This window comes from Ursus maritimus, unplaced genomic scaffold, assembly GCF_017311325.1.
Source record: "Ursus maritimus isolate PB19 unplaced genomic scaffold, ASM1731132v1 scaffold_15, whole genome shotgun sequence".
Classification (NCBI taxonomy): Eukaryota; Metazoa; Chordata; class Mammalia; order Carnivora; family Ursidae; genus Ursus; species Ursus maritimus.
The window spans coordinates 30,198,941-30,219,227 of NW_024423897.1; the positions used below are offsets into that span (position 1 = coordinate 30,198,941).

The following is a 20,287-nucleotide window of genomic DNA, read 5'->3' on the forward strand; positions in this document are numbered from 1 at the left end:
CCCCCCCCCCGCGTCCTCTCCCCCCGCCCCCCCCCCGCGTCCTCTCCCGAGCGCAGCGGCAGCGGCCCCCGGCGGAGGAGGAGGAGGAGCATGTCGGACGGTTTCGATCGGGCCCCAGGTGCTGGTCGGGGCCGGAGCCGGGGCCTGGGCCGCGGAGGGGGCGGGCCTGAGGGCGGCGGTTTCCCGAACGGAGCGGGGCCTGCTGAGCGGCCGCGGCACCAGCAGCCGCCGCAGCCCAAAGCCCCGGGCTTCCTGCAGCCGCCGCCGCTGCGCCAGCCCAGGACGGCCCCGCCGCCAGGGGCCCAGTGCGAGGTCCCCGCCGGCCCCCAGAGGCCTCCCCGGCCCGGGGCGCTCCCAGGTACGGAGCCGCTCTAGGGGACCCCGTCCTCCTGGGCCAACGCTTCCCCACGGCCCTCCGCGCGCGCCGAAGGCGACGCGCTGTTTCCTCTCTCCCCCACCCCCGTTCCCCGAAAGCATTCCCCTTAGGGGCCCGGTTGTTAACGGGGTGGGGACGGGCCCGGAACGGGGTTTGGAAGGTGGCTGCAGGAATCCTTTGTGCGCCCCGGCTGGGGGAGGGGCCCCGTGCGCGGTCTCCGAGTTCTGCCGTCCGGGGAGGAAGTAAAAATCGCCTCCCCTCCCAGCCCTGGAAAGGGAGACCTTAGGCGAGCAACCACCTCTTTTTAACCGACTCCTTAAGAAAGAAAATAAGAAAAGCAAGCCCTCAAGCATTTATTTAGGAGGCAGGTATGGCCATAAATGAGCTAAAGCAAGTCTATTGTTCCTTTTTGCAGGCTCTCTGTATATATCCTGGCGTTAACCTTAAAATTCGTGACCGTTCTTGTTTAACTCTTAAAAACCAGCCCTTCTCATTTGGTTTCTCAGTAGATAATAAGTTGCTATACAAAGGAATGAATGCGTCTAACCCCTCGTTTTTCCTTTCTCAGAACAAACGAGGCCCCTGAGAGCTCCACCTAGTTCACAGGATAATATCCCACAGCAGAACTTGGAGTCAGCAATGGCTAAACCCCAGGTGGTTGTGGCTCCTGTATTAATGTCTAAGCTGTCTGCGAATGCTCCTGAATTTTACCCATCAGGTTATTCTTCTAATTATACAGTAAGTAGGCTTTTTTACTACAATTCTGAGTTAGTATTACTGGGATAATGTGGTTATTAATGTATTTCATCAGTCAGTATGCTGGTGCTTTCTACTACACATAAAAACATTACGAATTCTTTGAACTCATGAGACAAAACTGATTCAGGAATATATTTTGTAGTTATCATGTTCTGTACATTCTGAATATCAGAATGTAAATTGAGAGTAGACCTTGTCTCTTTTTACTGCTGTATTCCCAGTATCTATAGAGTATTTCTAGGCTAATACAGAGTATAGTTGAGGGCACTTTCAATATATAAAACTAAAGTTTGTGTTCAGACTTAATGGACAATCTGTAGAATAATGGCCTGGCAAAGGTGATTTTTAAATTTGATTTTAGCAAGATAGCTGATTGGTAGTTTTAGGGTAAATTAAACCATGGTTTTGCTGCAGACTAATTTGAGGTAGGCTTTTGAATGTTACACATCTGGGCTCTGTTAAAACAGAAGTGTTTCTGGTTCTAATTAACTACTGTTACGAAGAAACGTAAGGGGTTTTGATAAAGTGTTTACACTGGTCCGAAGAACTTTTAAACTTTCAGATTCATCTTTGTCAATTTAAGAACTTAAAAAAATTGATGACATTTTTCTTAAGTGGGAGAAAATACAAAGCACAATTGGGATATATAGAAAGAAATATGTCCCGGGTAAATGCATAGCAATTAATTGTATATAAGTGGGGCAGGAACCATTAGAGGGTTAAGGAAATGGTGACACTTTAGCAGAAGTCTTATGTTTCCTAATTTCTTAGTTTTATTGATCTTTAACACAGAATAGTGTACATAAAGGTTAGCTCAAAGTTTCATGAAATGAACACTCAGGCAGCCAGCATCCAAATCAAGAAATATCATCTACATTCCCAGAACTACTTCCAGCCCCTTTTAATCATTACTGCTCTCCTAGGTTAATTACTATTTTGACTTAACGTTTTGCCTGTTTTCAAAGTTTGTATAATTGGAGTCCTACCGAATATCTTTGTTTCACGCTTTTATTCAACATTTAAATTAATCCATGTTGTAGCTCATAGTTGAAGGTAACTTATTCTCCTAGCATTCCATTGTGTGAATATCCCACAGTCCCATTTGTCTTTTTTTTTTTTTTTTTTTGTCTTCTGCTTTGTCTCTTGATAAACATTTGAGTAGTTTCCACTTTGGGGCTTTTGTGAATAGGGCTGCTAGACTGTTTATCCATGTCTTGGTGGATATTTGCCCTTGTTTCTATTGGGGACGTACCTAGGATGGAATTACAAGGACATGGGGTAGCCAACTCTTCTCCCCCCGCCCCACCAAAGATTTTACTTTTAAATAATCTCTATACCTAATGTGGGGCTTGAAGTCAAGATGCCCTGGTAGTCAACTTTAATAGAGACTGCCAAATAGTTTTCCAAAGAGACTGTTTAGTGCACACTCTGAGTAGTGTGTGATTCCCAATTGCTCTGCTTCCTTGTCAGCATTTGGAATTTTCTGTTAAGTTTAGCCATTTTGGTGGGTGATATCTACTTCTGCTTTTAATTTGTATTTACTTGTTAATTAACGGTGGTACACCCGTTTTGTTACTTCCCTGGGGAGTGGGGGCCAGTTCTTTCCTTCCATTTTTTGGTAGGAAAGGAATGGAAAAACTGTTTCATGTTTCAGAAATTCCATGCGTCTTAGACTGTGGTAGGAAAAAGCTTTGGGGCTGGGAAGGGGAAAGTATAGGCAAGCAGGAAGAGCAGTTGATCTGGGGTGAAAAGGGCTGTCAGTCATGTAGAGTAGAAGTGAGGACAGCTTGGGTTCTTGCAAAAAAGTTGTATTTGGCTCAGGAAAGGAATGATTAGAGAGCTGTGAGTAGTTGAATAAACTAGTAAAGAGTACTTACTTTCAAACAGCCACAAAACTTTTCTGTTTGTCTCCCTGTTCACTTGGGCCATTTTGTGATAGGAGGGATGCAATTTTTTTCAGAGTTCTGTACCAGCTAGTTTACATAGTTCTACATAGTTCAAGTGACTCCTGGGCTCCAGAGCAGTGTTCACTTACTTTGAGCCGCTGTCCTCTGTTAGGCATTCCTTGATATCCTCAATTAGACAGCTGCTTCTATGTTCAGTCTGCCAGAGCAGATTGCAGACTGGGAGTCCACGGCTCATGTGTGACCTACAAGTGTATCTTCTTTGGCCCTGGTGGGTTTTTTTGGGGGGAGGGTGCTTTTAATAAGCTACCAACACTTAAATAGATGTTGTAAATCTGTGTTTTCTGGTTTCTCTTGAAATCCTAAATCCTAATATGTGGTTGTACCAGGCTACTACTTTATTTACTTATTGAGAAAGAAGAGGAGCCTGAGCCAGGGGAGGGACACAGGAAGAGGGAGAGAGAATCTCAAGCTGACTCTGCGCTGAGCATGGAGCCTAAGGCAGGGCTCTGTCTCACCACCCTGAGGTCACGACCTGAGCTGAAAGCAAGTCAGATGCTTAACTGACTAAGACACCCAGGCACCCCAGACTGTTACTTTGATAGAGCAAAGTTGTCTGGAGCTGAATGGAGGCAGCCCCCTTAGATGGAGTGTGTGAGCTCTAATTGCTCACTGGCTTGTCTCATTTGTTTGTAATCCACCTTGATTCTGTAATCATTCAACCTTGCTACCCCTGCTGTAGTACATTCTCTAGTCTTACTCATTTACCTTTTACTCTCTGTCAATGCTAAGCATTTTTGTCTGTCCACGTAGTCACAGAATAGCAATATCCTTGTTTTTTCCTTGACTCTTAGGATAAGGTCTTGTCATGAGGGAGACTTTTCCTTGTAGCCGTAATCCAAAGTTGGCTATATTCACTCATTTAACAGGTAGTTGGATACTTACCATGAGTCAAGCACTGGGGATACAGCAGTAAACAAAATGGACAAAAATGCCTGAGTTTGCTTTTATATGCAAGAAAGTCTGGGTATCTTTGAGCTGGATCTGTTCGCAAGAGTTTGTGCTTTTTTTTAAAGATTTATTCGAGAGAGCTAGTGAGAGTGAGTATTGGGTGGAGGGGCAGAGGGTGAGAGAGTTCCAAGTAGACTCCGCACTGAGGGCAGAGCCCAAGGCAGGGCTCAACCTCACCACCTAGAGATGATGACCCGAGCTGAAACCAAGAGTTGACCGCTTAACTAACTGTGCCACCAGGCGCCGCAAGAATTCATGCTTTTTTCTAAAAAACCTTTGATAGTCTTTTGTTATGCTTTCTTCACCCTTCCAAAATTCTGAACCCTTTTATCTTAGGGTCCTTCCTCTAATCCCACTGCTAGAATTTCTCGCTTTCCGTGGCTTCTTACCAGGGAGTTGCTATATCTACTCCTGCCCATTGCTTCTGCTCTGATGATAAACCATTACATCTTGAATATTTAATCACAGCTCACTTACAAGAACCAAAAATTCTGCACAGGAACTCATAAAGCATTTATTAAGGGGCGGCTGGGTGGCTCAGTCAGTTAAGCGTCTGCCTTCAGCTCGGGTCATGATCCCAGGGTCCTGGGATTGAGCCCCACATCAGTCTCCCTGCTCTGCAGGGAGCCTACTTCTCCTGCTGCTGCTCCCTCTGCTTGTGATCTCTCTCTCTGTCAAATGAATAAATAAAGTCTTTAAAAAAAATGGCATTTATTAAGAGACAAAAATCCCCCCACTGCACACACACACACAAAATCCCAGCTTTTTTCTAAGAACGTTCCCCTCAAGTTACTGCCTGTTTGTCTTCTGCCTTTCATAGTGATGTTCTCCAAAATGTGAAAGTATTCACTGTCAGTATTTACTTCTCACTGTTCAAACCTCTGCTGACTGATCCCCCTAATTGAATTGATACTATTTTTTGTGACCTTTACTGGTGCTCTTTGGATTTGAAAAATCTACTGTCCTCTTAACCCTCATCCTAGTAGACTTTAACTACAGTATGATCTGTGCAGTTTAACAAGTCCCAGTGTGTCAGGTTCTGTGCTAGGGGCAAAGGGTACCTTTTCAGTCTTCTAGAAGTTTCTCTTTATAAGAACTGAATAGTTAAGATACTAATTCTAATTTTTTCCTCTCTGTGCGTAGTCTTTCACTCCTGGGACTGCAACCATTGTTCTTTCAGATTTCAACGTGTAAAATTATTTTGTAGCATTTGCTTCTATGAACACCTTTTCTGTACTTTTCCTTTGGGCATTGTGGTGGTACTTCATCCTTCCAACCTGCGGATCATTCCTTCTTCCCTCAGACTGTAGTCCCTGGGGTTCTCTTTTTTCCATTTCATTACCTGCGTCGGTTATCCTACCTATCGCCTAGAATCTGACCATTGCCTACCTGTCTACTGATATCTGAAATCTAATTCTCCCTTTGAACTCCTGGCTTGTGTTTCCATTTGTTTTGACTTGTTCATGAGGATCTCCCATTGAAACTCAAGTATAAAAAAGAATTTATCTTCTGCAAACCTCTTCTTATTTTTTTATGTTCTAGCTGCTCAGGCTAAAAACGGTATATTGACTCACATTTATTTCACACTCTTGCCCCCTTCAATCCAGTTAACTAAAGTAGTCTTGATTATTCCAGCATGAAGTGTCTGATCAGTTTCCTTTTATTCTGCTGCTTTGGATTAGGGTTTTGTCTCTAGCCATGCATTCAGAGTATCTTCCATGAAAAGTACATTTTCTATCTGATGTCCCTCCTAATGTTTTGTTAGAATTGTAAGAAAAATATGTAAAACTTTAAATATTCCTCAGCCTGCAAGCCATCTAACTCCACTTCGAAGACTGACAAAATTTGTACTTGAAAAAAATCTGATACTAGAAAAATAAACATGTTTGAGTTCTCGTCTGTGCACAATATGCTGTGCTTCCTTTTTTGCTTGTAACAACCGGCTCTGATCAATCCCCTGTAGTTGTTTATTTTTAGTAATCTCTACACCCAAAGTGGGGCTTGAACTCACCACCCTGAGATTGAGTCACTTGCTCTACTGACTGAGCCAGCCAGGCACCTCCTTAATCAATCCCCTGTAATTCTTATAATCAGAGCAGCTCTACTTTCCTTTTTTATTCAGACTTCAGATTTTCTTATCTTTTTAAAGATTTATTTTAGAGAACATGCACATGTGTGCGTGTGTGAGCAGGGGGAGGGGCAGAGGGAGAGAGAATCTCCAGCAGATGCCCCGCTGAGCAGGGAGCCCAGCACGGGGCTCTATCTCATAAGCCTGAGATAATGACCTGAGCCAAAATCAAGAGTCTGATACTTAACCAACTGAGCCACATAGGCTGCCCCAGACTTCAAATTTTCTTAAAAGAGAGTTGGGTCTTACTGAAAAGACTGGAAATCAGTGTTCCAGACTGCATTTTTGCCACACAAAAGAATGACATTTGATAGAAACCAGAAATTAATACCTTTAGCTGGGACCTGTAGGGTTCCTGCTTTTCTCTGTCATTAGTAGGGACACTACAAGTCTGTAAAACTACATATTAAAATCTTGTTTTTAATTGTAAAACTCACATGTATGTGGCTGACATTAAAGTGTATTTATTTATTTATTTTAAAGATTTTATTTATTTGACAGTGAGAGAGGAAACACAAGCAGGGGGAGTGGGAGAGAGAGAAGCAGGCTTCCTGCTGAGCGGGAAACCCAATGCGGGGCTCGATCCTGGGATTCTGGGATCATGACCTGAGCTGAAGGCAGATGCTTAATGACTGAGCCACCCAATTGCCCCTATTAAAGTGTATTTAATGTATGCATTTATAATGCTTAACTGGTTTCGCAATTTTATAAAAAATGGTCAGTATTCATAGTATGAGCATATATTTACTCCAGAGCTAACTACTTTTATCCCTTGTCTGTCTTTCCAGAGCTTTTCGTGGTCTATAAATCTCTTAAAATTAAACTGTACTAAAATATGGTTCTGTGTTTTTTTCGTTTAATATATTGGTGATTTCTATACTGATACAAATATATCTTGTCAGGTGGCTGTATGAGCCATTATGTGGATATAAGGTGGTATATTTAACCAGTTCTTTGATAGATTGTGAGATGGACTTTTAGCAATGAGTATTTTCGTACAAATGAACAGGTTGGGTTATAGGCCTTTGTCAGTTACTTGGGAGTATAGCATAAAGGTTAGAAGTACAGGGTTTGTTCTGTGCTCAGTTCTTCTAACTAGCTGTGTGACTGCACAAATTACTTAAGTTAGTGCATGGTCCTTCCTCGTTCATACCCTAGCTGCTGTGCCTTTGCCTGATGGTTTTCCCACTGGCTTTCAAGCCAGTCTCCCTGTAGTCCCCAAGACCCTACACAATTTCCCCATCTGCATTATTGATCTTGTTAGCTGTCACCCCATCTTCAGTTTCTCTGTTCTGGCTTTTCTTTCTCGGGTGTCCAGTAAGCACCTATCTCCTTGGGGCCGACATGCTTCTTGAGCCTACTACATAGAATCTCTCTCCTCAGATATTTGTATGGCTAGGTTTTTTGGTTTTCTTTTTTTCTTTTTTTCTCAGATTAGATGTTAACTCTTCAGAATTCTTCCCATTTTTTTCTGTTATTTTTTTTTAAGATTGTATTTATTTCAGAGCGAGAGCGATCACAGAGGGAGAGGGAGAAGAGAGCCCAGCACCTTCGATCCCAGGACCCTGGGATCATGACTTGAGCCGAAGGCAGACGCTTAACCGACTAAGCCACCCAGGCGTCCCTCTGTTCTTATTTTTTAAAATTTTAATTCCAGTATAGTTAACATACAGTGTTACATTAGTTTTAGCCCATTTTTTTTTCATAGTAAATATATCCTAACATCTGAATGATGTCTTTTGTGATGGAAGATGAGCTCCACTGGAGGAAGGCTTTGTCTCCTTTATTCATGCCAAGACTGTACCGAGCACCTAGAACAGTATTTGGCACTGAGTAGGTGCTCAACAAAGGGTTTTGAATGAATAACCAAAGTGACTTAACTGCTCTATGCTCATTTCTTCCATCTGTGCACAGGGAACAGCAATGCTTGCTTCAAAGCTTTTTGGGATTGAGACAGCCTTGCAGAGCTCTTAAAGTGTCTGTCATATATTATACATGCAATTGGTGGCTATTAGCTTATTAATCAGAGTATCATCCTACATACCAAGAAGCATAGCTTTTTATTATTGTGTTCTTTAGATGCTTTTAGGTATGATCCTTTAGGTATGAGAATACAACTATGGCATTGGAATATGTTTTAGTATTTTCCTAGAAATGTAAAAATTTGCTTACTTAATGCCTTACTGTGTGCTAGTCACTGGTCCAGGGGCGTTTACTCATTAACTCATTTAATCCTCCATCACGCAGCTGCAATGTTTATGACAAATAAATTTGAATTTTGTCAATGTTTATTTATTTTTAGTGTCACTTTAAAAATTTTTGATTTATTTTTAAGTAATCTCTGTAGCCAATGTAGGGCTCGAACCCATGACTCTGAGATCAAGAGTCCCTTGCTCTACCAGCTGAGCCAACCAGGCGCCGCTAGAGTGGAGTCATTTAATTTGGATTCAGTTTTGAGCTCAGACATTGAATCTGTCCGTTCGCCTGTTCTGCTCAGCAAACACTGTGAGCATGATAGGGGCACAGGAATCTGCTCTTCCTGCAGTTGGTCTTATTTCCTTAGTGCCACTGATAATACATGCAGCTCGTCATGGTAAGTAGTATCACTTGAGTATCTGGAAACATATTAAAAACTGTGTAACATGGCCTCTAAGTGGTGGTCAGCTGAAAAAATTGTGGTCAGCACCAACAGTATAGGACCAAATAGCTGGATTAGCCTTTCTACTAAGATTGTGTATTCATCCAACATGGAGCTTTCTTAAGGGGAATTTGGACTGCGTGTGATTTTATTTTTTCTTTATGCACTCACTGGCTTTAGAACTTAACCCCTTCATAAGATGCTTCTATATTATGGTCATAATTTTTTCCTGTGGTTTCTCATTTGACTCCTTTGGAAAAGAGTAACTTTCATCAATAATATAGTTATTATTAGATCATAACTCTTAAGTAAATTTCAGAATGCTTTGGTTAGTATTCCAGGCATTGCAAGTCTAAGGGTTGATAATCTGATACTTTTTGCAGTACTCCCCTGTTCAGCCTCCAGCCATTAATTAAAAGACTGGGAACTATCAAAGGTGATAGTGGTAGAGCATTAGTTGGAAACTACTACAATCAAGGTTGGCTGGAAGGCTTGATATAACAGCCAGAGTCTGCCGCAGTATACCATGGTGAAAATTTTATAGTCACTTCACTATGTATATTTCACTGTCCTTGGGGATTAATAAATGACAAGCCTTACCAGCTCCCCCCCCCCCAATATAGAAATTCGCAAATATGAAGAAGGGTATAATGAATCCCCATGGCCTCAACAGTTAGCTACCTGTGGCCATTCTTGTTTCTATTATCCCTGGCTCCTTCTTCCTTCCCACTTTGAAGCTGATCTCTGATCTTATACCCATAAATAGATCAGAATTTTGATATCGGTATTATAGTGAAATATTGGTTCAAATTTTCTGTTGTCTTGTAAATCTGCCAGAATGAGAAGACCATTTCCTACCCAGTTAGATGGAGTCCTTCTACTATAGTGTAACACTTTGGCCATTGGGCGAGGAAGAATGATTCAGTGGGCTTAATCCTATTGAGGAAAATAACAAATTTTATCATGTGAAGGATTGTTTGCACTAGAGACTTCTTGCCTTAAAGCTGCCTTGGGTTTATTTTAGCCAGTTGCATGGATTAAAACATTTTTTCTTTAACTTTTCATCTATAGGAATCCTATGAAGATGGTTGTGAGGATTACCCTACTCTATCAGATTATGTTCAGGATTTTTTGAATCATCTTACAGAGCAGCCTGGCAGTTTTGAAACTGAAATTGAACAGTTTGCAGAGACCCTGAATGGCTGGGTTACAACAGATGATGCTTTGCAAGAACTTGTAGAACTCATCTATCAACAGGTAGGTTGGCTGATAGCACAGGTGATCATCAGACAGGTTCCTTGAAGCCCAAGGATGGTGGTTGCTCCTTCAGGGAGGCCAGGTTCACATTCACTGGGCTCCATGCTCCTTAACTCTTTGTGGTTCCTGGGAGCTTTCAAGTCTCTGTTGTATGAAATTCCTGTAGCTGGGGATCTAGGGCTAGAGACAGAATGGAGAGTCAAGGCTCTGTACAGGCAATTGGAAGGAATGTTGGGCATTTATGAAGAAGGCCAGGTAAGTATCATACCTTTTTTCCATCCCCGGCTGTTTTTACAGGATCTGAAATTAACAATACACAAAAAGAGTGCAATCCTCATCTCCTAGGTATCAAATTACATAGCACTTTTGGAGTATGGGAGGGAAAAAAAAGTCATGGGAGAACTTTCTTCCCTCATAAAGGAGTCCAAAAAAAAAAAAAAAAAAAGCCAGACCATAAAACATTGTCTTGAGTCTTAACATTTATGCCTATATTTATTTTAAATTTCTGAGGATTTACATCTTAATTCCATAAATCTAATGTCAGTCTAGATTGTTCACACAAGATTTAGGTTTGAGCCTAGCATATTGGTCTGTGACACATTAATGCTATTTTCAGGGGGGAAAATAGACAACACTGGATTTTGAAGACAAATTTAGGGAGCACTGTTTGAAACTGACCAAAAACAATAGGAGATAAATAGAAATATAAACTTAAGTGTTCTTTAAGTCATTGCTGAAAGAGCAACTTGAATTTGGAATGTGTGGAAGGGTATTATGATGGCAGGTGATTTTCATCCTACCTAGTGTTTCATTTGATTACTTTCACAACTTGTTCTGGAAAGTTATTGGACCCTCTCAGGTTTCTGGACATGCTTGAGATTTTAGGGGTATAGAATTACTCCATTTGTCCTGATACCTACTTTTGGCCTCTAAATGGATTGCAATTGAATATGAGAAGAAATTGAAGAAATTGTTAATGCTTTTCTGATTTCTCTTCTGTTCAGTTTCAGCTCTTCATAGGCTGCATGGTTCTAGTTCTTCAGGCCCGTAACCTAACAAACTACAGTTTCTGTGATTGTCTCAAAGCCAGTTCTTGCATTATGTGCTCCCTATTTAGCAATATTCTGTGTCAGTGATACACAGATTCACCAATAGTTCTTAAATTTCATTGGGGGAATTTATTCATAGCAACTAACAAAAGAAGACCTGTTATAAAAATGGCAGATTAAACATACGTATTCAACTTCAGTTCCTCCCCAAATACCCAATACCGCTACAGTGAAGGGGATTTTATGAAGCCAGAAGACTCAGGGCCAAGATGAGGAAAGGAGATAAAAGTACCAGCTTTGGAGACTAGAAAGCAGGTGGGCAGAAAGTTGAGGGGGAAAGTTGAAAATCACTGTGAATGACCTTGTGGAATCTCTGAAAGACTCTAGGACAAGAATGGAATGAGACTAAAAGGATAGCTTTCAAATCTTAAACAAAACAAAAACCCGAAGCAAAAAACTAGACCCTCTACATCTTTTTGCACTGAGTATCCACTTTGAAGTTTTATTTTAACCCCTCTTGAGAAGTTGTTGAAGGGAAGTACTCCACCAAAAAGAGGAAATTAAGCCACAGATGAAGATATAAAGTCTAGAAAACAGTTTTATAGGAGCGGCTAAATGGATTGTCTAGATGGTAGTAAAAGGAGATCCCAAGACAATTGTCAGGCTTCACTGGAGTAGGGCAGAAGGCTCCAGGCAAGATTCCCTGGTAAAATGGGCATAATTGCTGTGTTTGAATGTATTAAGAAACGTAGGAACTTGTGAGTTTAGGGGGTAAATCAATGAGATGTAAGTGAAGAATAAAGTAGAGAAAATTTAAGTCTGGGGAAAACGAAGTTGTGCAAAGAAGGAGAGATCCGTATATTACATGGTCCAGCTGTAAATGGAAACAAAATTAATCAAATCATTGTATGACCGTGTTGGTAGGTGGAAAGATTGGGAAATAGTGGAAAGGAGTGGGGGTAAGCAAGGTGAAAGCTGGATATTCCTTGTCCATGGTGGGAAACTAGTAAGAAATAATGTCCAAACTGAAATCACCAAGTATGGGGATACAGAGGTTGAAACCTTTTCAGCTGAAAGAATTGAGAATGGTTTTCTATGGGAGTGAAGTTGAGGTGTAGTGGGGAAGAATGAAATTTTAATAACAAGTGTTGTAGAACTTCTTGTCTTTAAGTTTGTGATAATTTTAAAAAGTAAACTAAAGGAAAACAGGCAATGCCCATAATAGGAAAAGGATGATTTTAAATTTCAAGTCTTCTGTGGTACCAGTTACGCATCCATGAATGATCTCAGGAGAAACCAGTCTGTTGTCTTTGCAAGCAAAGAAATAATTAGAAATAAAAAGACCTAATAATTATGAAGTACTTACTACATGCTAGGTAATGTTAAACACTTGACATGTAATTAACTTGTTTAATCCTCCATAGTTGAAGATATGACTCTTATCCCATATTTTATACATATCTTAACAGAGGTTAAGGGACTTGGCCAAGGTTACCACAGCTGTAAGTACACCCAGCATAGGGTCAGAGAGGCATCAGGCTATGGCTAGCTACTATCTTTGTAACCTTTTAATGTGCTACCTAATATTAGGTAGAGAGCTATGTTCTCTACTATTCTTTAAAAACTGCAGTTTAAGTTAAAACTTCCTGAATACTGTTTTGGCTATATCAAACTGTCTTTGATATGTAGTGTTTTTTCATGGTCTTAGTTTTGGGAGTAGCTTATCTTTATTTCCTGTGTTCGGGGTATTCTTTAAGTGTTAATCTCTTGTACCAGGTACCATTTATCACCTCTTTTAGGAATCGCATGGAAGCCCAGGGAGGTTGAGTGAAGGGTCTCAGTGCAGGCCTGGGAATCTTGTTCTGGACTGCTAGATGCCAAAGTCTATGCCAGCCTATCCCTGAAAAACACCACAGAACAATCATTTGACAAATACTCTTATTTATTCATAATTAGTACTTTGCAACTGGGTACATGCACATGTCTTAGGCAAAAATTGTTTAGTATAAAGAGGTCTTGTCTCTTTGGTTTCTGGTGATCTCAGGTAAATGATGGGGAGAACTTAAACATTTTCCTTTGTTCTTGTTCTTGGTGTAAAGTTGGGAGGGAGAGTTAGTTTTCTTATGCCTAACAACTAAAAAAGACTTGTACATTTGTACAGTGTGGTCAGTTTTAGGGGTGGAAATGTTTTCTTCTTTAGAATGTTGCTGTTAAGTATTTGCATTAAGAACAGTGTATTTGTGTCCTAAAAAAGTTTTCTTTTTTCTTTTTGAAAGGCCACATCTATCCCAAATTTCTCTTACATGGGAGCTCGCCTGTGTAATTACCTGTCCCATCATCTGACAATTAGCCCACAGAGTGGCAACTTTCGCCAGTTGCTGCTTCAAAGGTCAGTGTGAATATATGCAATTAAAGGAAAACTTTTAGACCTACAAGAATTTGGCCATTCCTCTTTTCTAAAGACTGTACATTATAGAAGTTTGCAGGGGAAGGTAGGGTAGACCATTCTTATTTGTATTCAAGTATTGTATTTTTTTTAAAGATTTTTATTTATTCATTTGAGAGGGAGCACAAACAAGCAGGGGGAGTGGCAGAGGAAGAGGGAGAAGCAGGCTCACCACTGAGCAGGGAGCCCGATGCAGGATTCGGGGCTTGATCCCAGCACCCTGAGATCATGACCTGAACTAAAGGCAGACACCTAACCAACTGAGCCCCCCAGGTACCCCTCTGCCTTGGGTTTTGTGCTTAGAAGACCTTTCATTTCCCAAGATCTTGAAAATGACCATTTATATATTTCTTAGTACATCTGTACTTTTATTTTGAGTAGGTTCTAATTTATTGCCACATGTTGAACTAGTTTTTCCCATACCACTTTCTAGAATGATCCATTTCCTTATTGAGTTGAGCTGCTGCCTTTATCACACTACATCTTATAACGGGGTTTTGATTCTAGAGTTTCATTATATTCTGTTCATCACTTGTCCTATTCCTATTTTATTATGATACTACTAAAAATCTCTAACTTTTTAATATCTAGGATGGTTGGTCCCCTCCCCACATTTTTTGGGTAGATTCTCCTTTGCTATTCTGGCATGCTTCTTTTCTCCAATGAACTTTAGAGTCAATATGTGAAATTTCATGAATCTTTTTGATATTATTAGATTTTTGACATGACCTTGAATTCATATGCTAATTTAGGGAAACTGATTTTCTTATGGGAGCAGTTTTATTCACTAACAAGGTTGCCTTCAAGTTTATTATAGTTGTTCCATTAGTTCCTTAAAGATACTTTCAGTGGTTGCAAAGTGTCCCATCCTGTGTTTAAACTGCACTGGAATAGAATAAAGATCCCAAAAGTAGACTCCAGAGACACTGGAAAATTAAGCTTTTGTTGGATATACTTCAAATATGTATGTAAAAGGTAAATTGTGCTGCTGACACAACTGGCTAGCCATTCATGGGGGAAGAAAACAAAAATGGGTTCCTGTCTCTTTACACCAAAATATATTTCAAATCTATAAAAAACTTAGAAGTGCAACACTAAATACTAAGAGAAATTGACTATTAAATCTTAGGCAGTTATCTCTGGGTTTTATGACTTTTATATTTTTCTGCTTTTAACCTTTCTGAAATTAGCACGTATTGCCTTTCTAATTGAAAAATCTTTAACTTAGAAAAGGTGAGTTTAGAGGTATAGGTTCCTTTCATCTGGATAATCAATGACCTACAGGGGTAGGGATTTTTTTGCACTTGCATCAACATATCTTAATGTATAATCTAATAGTCATTGCACTTATAAAATGAAAAGGTCATTTCATCAAAACTGCTTATAAAGTCGTAAAAGGAGAGTAGCCAATAAGGTGCTTGGATATCTAAATTGGCATTAATTAACTCATCCTTTCTATTAGCCAGAGCATTTTATAGATATTTATAGACATGATAAATTATCCTGGGTTTATGGTTGATACACAGATTGACCCAAGGTAAATTCTTGGTAAACAGTGACTTCTTTTTTCCTTAAAAAATTTTTTATTTTTTTTACAAAGCCAAGCTAAACTGGTCCCTTAGACGTGGAAGCCATTCAGTCTCCACAAACCCCTCCTTTTGTGTTTAACAGAACTGTCAAAAATCAGCTTTACAAAACACATGACTTTCCCAGAGTTTTTTCACCACCTTATCGATAAAGGTAAAAAATATTTAACGCCAAATTGGTTAACATTTAAAGTATGTTTTAAAAATCCCTTTAAATAACAGCTGACACCGTAATTCATGGACATGGGCAGTGACAGGTTTATGGTGATTGTTACAGATACTTTATAGGATAGCAGATGGGCCAAGTCAGTGGAAAATAAAGCAAGGGAAACTAAGTTATTTGACTCCTTTGGTCTCTGGGATATTGAGACCAAACTAATTGCTGTTCCTATGTGAATTTCAACTGGGGACTTTTCCCTTCATTTCTCTGATTCGTATAATGGAAATTATGAAGGATTATGGGCTTAGTAGGAATTCATTTTATTTTCAGCTTAGTTGGAGACCATGTATATGTATATATATATTTAAAGATGTGTTTCAAAGTTCACATATTCAGAGTAGAACATTTACAGAGACAATTTGAGTAAAAAATATGCTTTAAAATAAAACCCAAAACGTTGCCTTCTTGACAAAAAGCCCATCAAACAAAGGCGAGGCATTTTCTTTCTTTTCGGCGCCAGCATACAATGAACCTCATGAAACCTATGTTGTTTAAACAGATTACAAACTTGATCTGGTAAGAATAGTTGAAAATAAACCCATTAGTTTCTTAAAACTAGGAATCAGTATGAAAAGATGGTGCATGTTCTCGTCTCTACAGTAGACAGGAACACTTTTTACTGCAGAAAGTCAGGACATCGGTGTATGGTACTTGTTTCTGAGTTGCTTGTGGACAACAAACCCGACAGCTGGTCATCCTGTTTGCTCAAAAACCAAAGCAGTGTGAGATTATAAATGGTATATCTTCGTTAGATGTCGAACTGAATATGAAGTTAAAGATCAAGCTGCAAAAGGTGACGAAGTGACTCGGAAACGATTCCATGCGTTTGTCCTCTTCCTGGGAGAACTCTATCTTAACCTGGAGGTGAGGAGACATTTTTTTAAGTACTTACAAAGCCTGGGAACATAAACCGATCATGATAAGGAATTTGTATTTACATTATCCTTTGACAACGTAAAGGGTGAAATGGAAGGCTGGGCGACGGGAGAGGGAGAAATAGTATCTCAGTGGCTGCTCATGGTAGTGCCCGCATTCTAATGGAACGTCTGTGTTTCTCCTGTTTGCAGGGAGGCTGTTGGGAAGTTGCTGGGAATTTTAAAGTCTGTGTACTTTTGGAAAGCCATGGTTTCTGTGCAGCTTTAAGCTCTTGAAATACAGATAATCATACCTTTTTGAATTCACACCTTTCGTCTGTTGACTTTCAGATGGTGGCCCGAAAGCAGCGTACTCTGCAGAACACAAAGCTTTGAGTTGAAAGGGTGGGGAGGGGAACTAGAATATCTGGGGTTCTTTTCACCCTCATCCACCCAGGATTGTTCTTCTTGGTCCTATTTTATAAATTAATCTTCCAAATAAAATGCATTTGTTCAAACCCTATAGCTAAACAAGTTTGTAAATTGGTGGTCTGCTTGGGTATATGCAGGCAACTAAGTGCTGAATATTACTTTGTAATGGATTTGCTTTTTTTTTTTTTTTTTTTTTTTGAGTAGTTAATCCCAGAGATAGGTTGTACCTCCTTTAACTGTGATTTGAAAACTTAATCGTAAACACCACTGAAAGGACCCATGAATCCACCATCAAATGTGCATCTCAGTTAGTGCCTCTAAAAAGTCTCTGTCCAATCTAGTGCCTAGTTGATTAACCCATTTTACCACAGATGGACCCTTTTTTTTTTTTTTTTTGGCAGTGGGATTTTATTATTTTTTTTTTTTAAGTAGGCACCATGCCCAACATAGAGCTCGAACTCCCAACCCTGAGACCAAGGGTCGCATGCTCTTCCAACTGAACCAGCCAGGTAGCCCTGGATGGACTTAATTTTTAAAAAATTCCATGCATTAATCTTTCAGTTTAATTTTTATATAAGCCAAAATAAGAGCATTCATCTAAAATGTGCTGTAAATGAAGAGTCATTTTAAGAATGCAGCTGTTTCCTATGTGGACGTAATGATGCCGTGTCCGTGGGGAGTGTGAAGGTGAGGTCGGCTCCTGTGCCGACAGCTCCTCTGGCTGGAGAGCTACGATACTTAGACCGTTCAGTGCAAAGCAGTATTTTTAAATAGTATAAAAAGAATAATAAAATGCTGCATGTTCCAAAAAAGGTGGTAGCTTAATAGACCAGAGAATGTTGTATGAGGCAGATATTTATAAAGGAGACTGAGGCTATCCTGACCATATGTTATGTGTGCTAAATGGAAAATTTTACCTGTAGTTTATCAGTTGTATTAGAGGTCTTACATACCTGTAATTTTGCAAAGGTACCAGAGTATTTCTGATTCTTGTATTGTTAAACGTAAGACACTTATTTTGCCAACATGTTAGACCATTTATTTCTCTGTTATAGTATTTTGGCATAGGTGCTTTTCATTTTCTTTTGTCCCAAAAGATCAAGGGAACAAACGGACAGGTTACAAGAGCAGATATTCTTCAGGTTGGTCTTCGGGAGTTGCTGAATGCCCTCTTTTCCAATCCTATGGATGACAACTTAATTTGTGCAGTAAAATTACTGAAGGTAGGTTTTACTTACGTTTCTTAAAATTAATCTTTCTACCCCATTTGTATATGATTTAGAGGAAGGAAAGTATGTATAGTATGCAGTGAATTCAAAATTAGATTTTAAGTTAAATGTTGACATTTTGCTTTGCTCTTGAATTTAAATATTGGAAAAGCAGTACGTACTGATTTTATTTATTTTTCAGATTTTATTTTTTTGAGAGAGAGTGCATGCGCGGGATGGAGGGAGGCAGAGGGAGAGGGACGAGCAGACTCCACACTGAGCACAGAGCCCGACATGGGGCTCAGTCTCACAACCCTGAGATCATGACCTGAGCTGAAATCAAGACTTGGATGCTGAGCCGACTGAGCCACCCATGCTCCTCTGTACTGATTTTTTAAATATGAGAATCCAAATTTAGAAGCAAAAAATGGAAGTCCTTCACCCCCATCTCTAAATTTCCTTTCCTTCCTTCCCCATGTCTTTATGTGTGCCCTCAATCTCACTCTTTGTGGCTTGCTTTTTTATTGTCTAACAAAGATCTTAGATCTTTGCATGGCACAAAAGACTTTCCTCTTTCTCCAGTAACTTCGTTTCTGTGTGCGGTTGTTGATGTAGGTTCAATTCCTACACGTAGATTTGGTGAGGCAGTGAGCGTAGTATAGTTTATTTTGAGAAGTGATGTCGAATTTCCCTATTAAATGCCAAACCAGTGTGTGATTTGGTTGTTGTCCTACCAACAGTGAATGAGTACACTGCTTTCTCCATATTCTTCTCAGTGATGGATATAATTAATCCTGGTTTGTTTTGTCATGGGTAATGAGTAAAAACAAAAATCTCGTTTTGCATTTTCCTAATCATTAGTGAATTTAAGCGTTTCTTCACATTTGTTAGCCTTTTTTTTTGTTTCTATGAATTACTGGTTTATATCCTTAACTCTTTTATCTCCCCGAAGTTTGTATTTTTTTTAAATTCAGAGCTTCTATACTTGTAAATTTCAAAAAGTGAAAGGTTGATTAAAATTTTGTAGCCTAACTTATATAGGGAATATACCCTACAGTCATTGACCCGTAAAACCTGTGATTAAGGTTCTGCTTTAGTTTCTCTCAATCAGGAAAAATAGAGGGTCTAGAGATTCCTGTTAGGTGGTAGAGAATAATTGGGAGTATTTAACTTAACCAAATTCATTTTGTTCAAAGAATGCTTGAACTGCTACTAATACTTTTTTTTAAGAATTTCTGTACTTTATTGAATTCCTTATTTTACTGATAACCTGCTTTTTTAGTTGACAGGGTCAGTTTTAGAAGATGCCTGGAAGGAGAAGGGAAAGACTGATATGGAAGAAATCATTCAGAGAATTGAAAATGTTGTCCTAGATGCAAATTGCAGCAGGTGGGTAGCTAGCCAGTGGATCTCAATTTCTTTTGCTGTGGGGATTCTTTTTAATCTGTTATATATGCTATCATCAAAAGAATTGAAGTCTTACAGATCTACAGAAATATTTTTTTTCAGAAATATTTTCTTTAAAAGTATAATAATTTTAGTTATGGCTACTGCTCACCTGGCCTTTTTTATTCTGTTGTGTTTATAAATTGAAAAAAAATTAAGATTTTCCTGTGGTAAGATAGAAGTCCATTGAAAAGTAAAATGATTCAGACTTTAAATTGTTCAATAAATACTTGGGTAAAGTACTATTTTAAGTCCAGTTGGAGGCATAAAAATGTGGGGTAGCCACTGCCTTTAAGAACCATATAGTCACAGTTAGATGGAACAATTTTTCTTTCTTTCTTTCTTTCTTTCTTTCTTTCTTTCTTTCTTTCTTTCTTTCTTCCTTCCTTCCTTCCTTCCTTCCTTCCTTCCTTCCTTCCTTCTTTCCTTCCTTTTTAATTTTATTTATTTGGGAGAGAGACAGAGACAAAGATAGTGAGAGAGAGCACAGGCAGGGAGAAGAGGGAGAAGCAGGCTCCCTGCACGGGGCTCAATCCCAGGACCCCGGGATCATGACCTGAGCCTAAGGAAGCAGCTTAACTGACTGAGCCACCTAGGCGCCCTAGATGGAACAAATTTCAAGGCTGCTTAAAAAAAAGTTATGTCAGTATAGGAAATGTCTAATAAGTCAAAGCACTTAGATGTACGTGTTAAATTTATGAAACATAGTTTTAGGAGTCTGTGGTATTCTAGAGTCCGACAACACTTTGGTGGTTACCCTTAACTCATTTTCAACTTCTGTCTGCAGAGATGTGAAACAGATGCTCTTGAAGCTTGTAGAACTCCGGTCAAGTAACTGGGGTAGAGTCCATGCAACTTCAACGTACAGAGAAGCAACACCTGAAAACGATCCTAATTATTTTATGGTATGCCCGTGTTTACATTTTAAGTTTTGTTTATTGCTTGGATCCAGTTTTGGAAATTTCTAGGTGAC

The 20,287-nt window shown here is 39.6% G+C and overlaps 1 protein-coding gene across 3 annotated transcripts in view; it reads left to right on the forward strand.

Annotated features, from left to right (window-relative positions):
- PAIP1 (poly(A) binding protein interacting protein 1) overlaps positions 1–20,287 on the forward strand; it is a 31,129-nt gene that overhangs the window by 651 nt on the left and 10,191 nt on the right. The window contains exons 1-8 of one of the 3 annotated variants that reach the window (XM_040630455.1): positions 33–118; positions 945–1,114; positions 9,888–10,073; positions 13,399–13,511; positions 16,127–16,238; positions 17,758–17,883; positions 19,151–19,257; positions 20,102–20,219. In XM_040630455.1, the coding sequence (XP_040486389.1) occupies positions 91–118; positions 945–1,114; positions 9,888–10,073; positions 13,399–13,511; positions 16,127–16,238; positions 17,758–17,883; positions 19,151–19,257; positions 20,102–20,219 (960 nt within the window). In that variant the 5' untranslated portion in view covers positions 33–90. Of the gene's footprint in view, positions 1–32; positions 359–944; positions 1,115–9,887; positions 10,074–13,398; positions 13,512–16,126; positions 16,239–17,757; positions 17,884–19,150; positions 19,258–20,101; positions 20,220–20,287 lie in introns of those variants that run through there. The other 2 variants (XM_040630454.1, XM_040630456.1) reach the window with 2 other exon arrangements.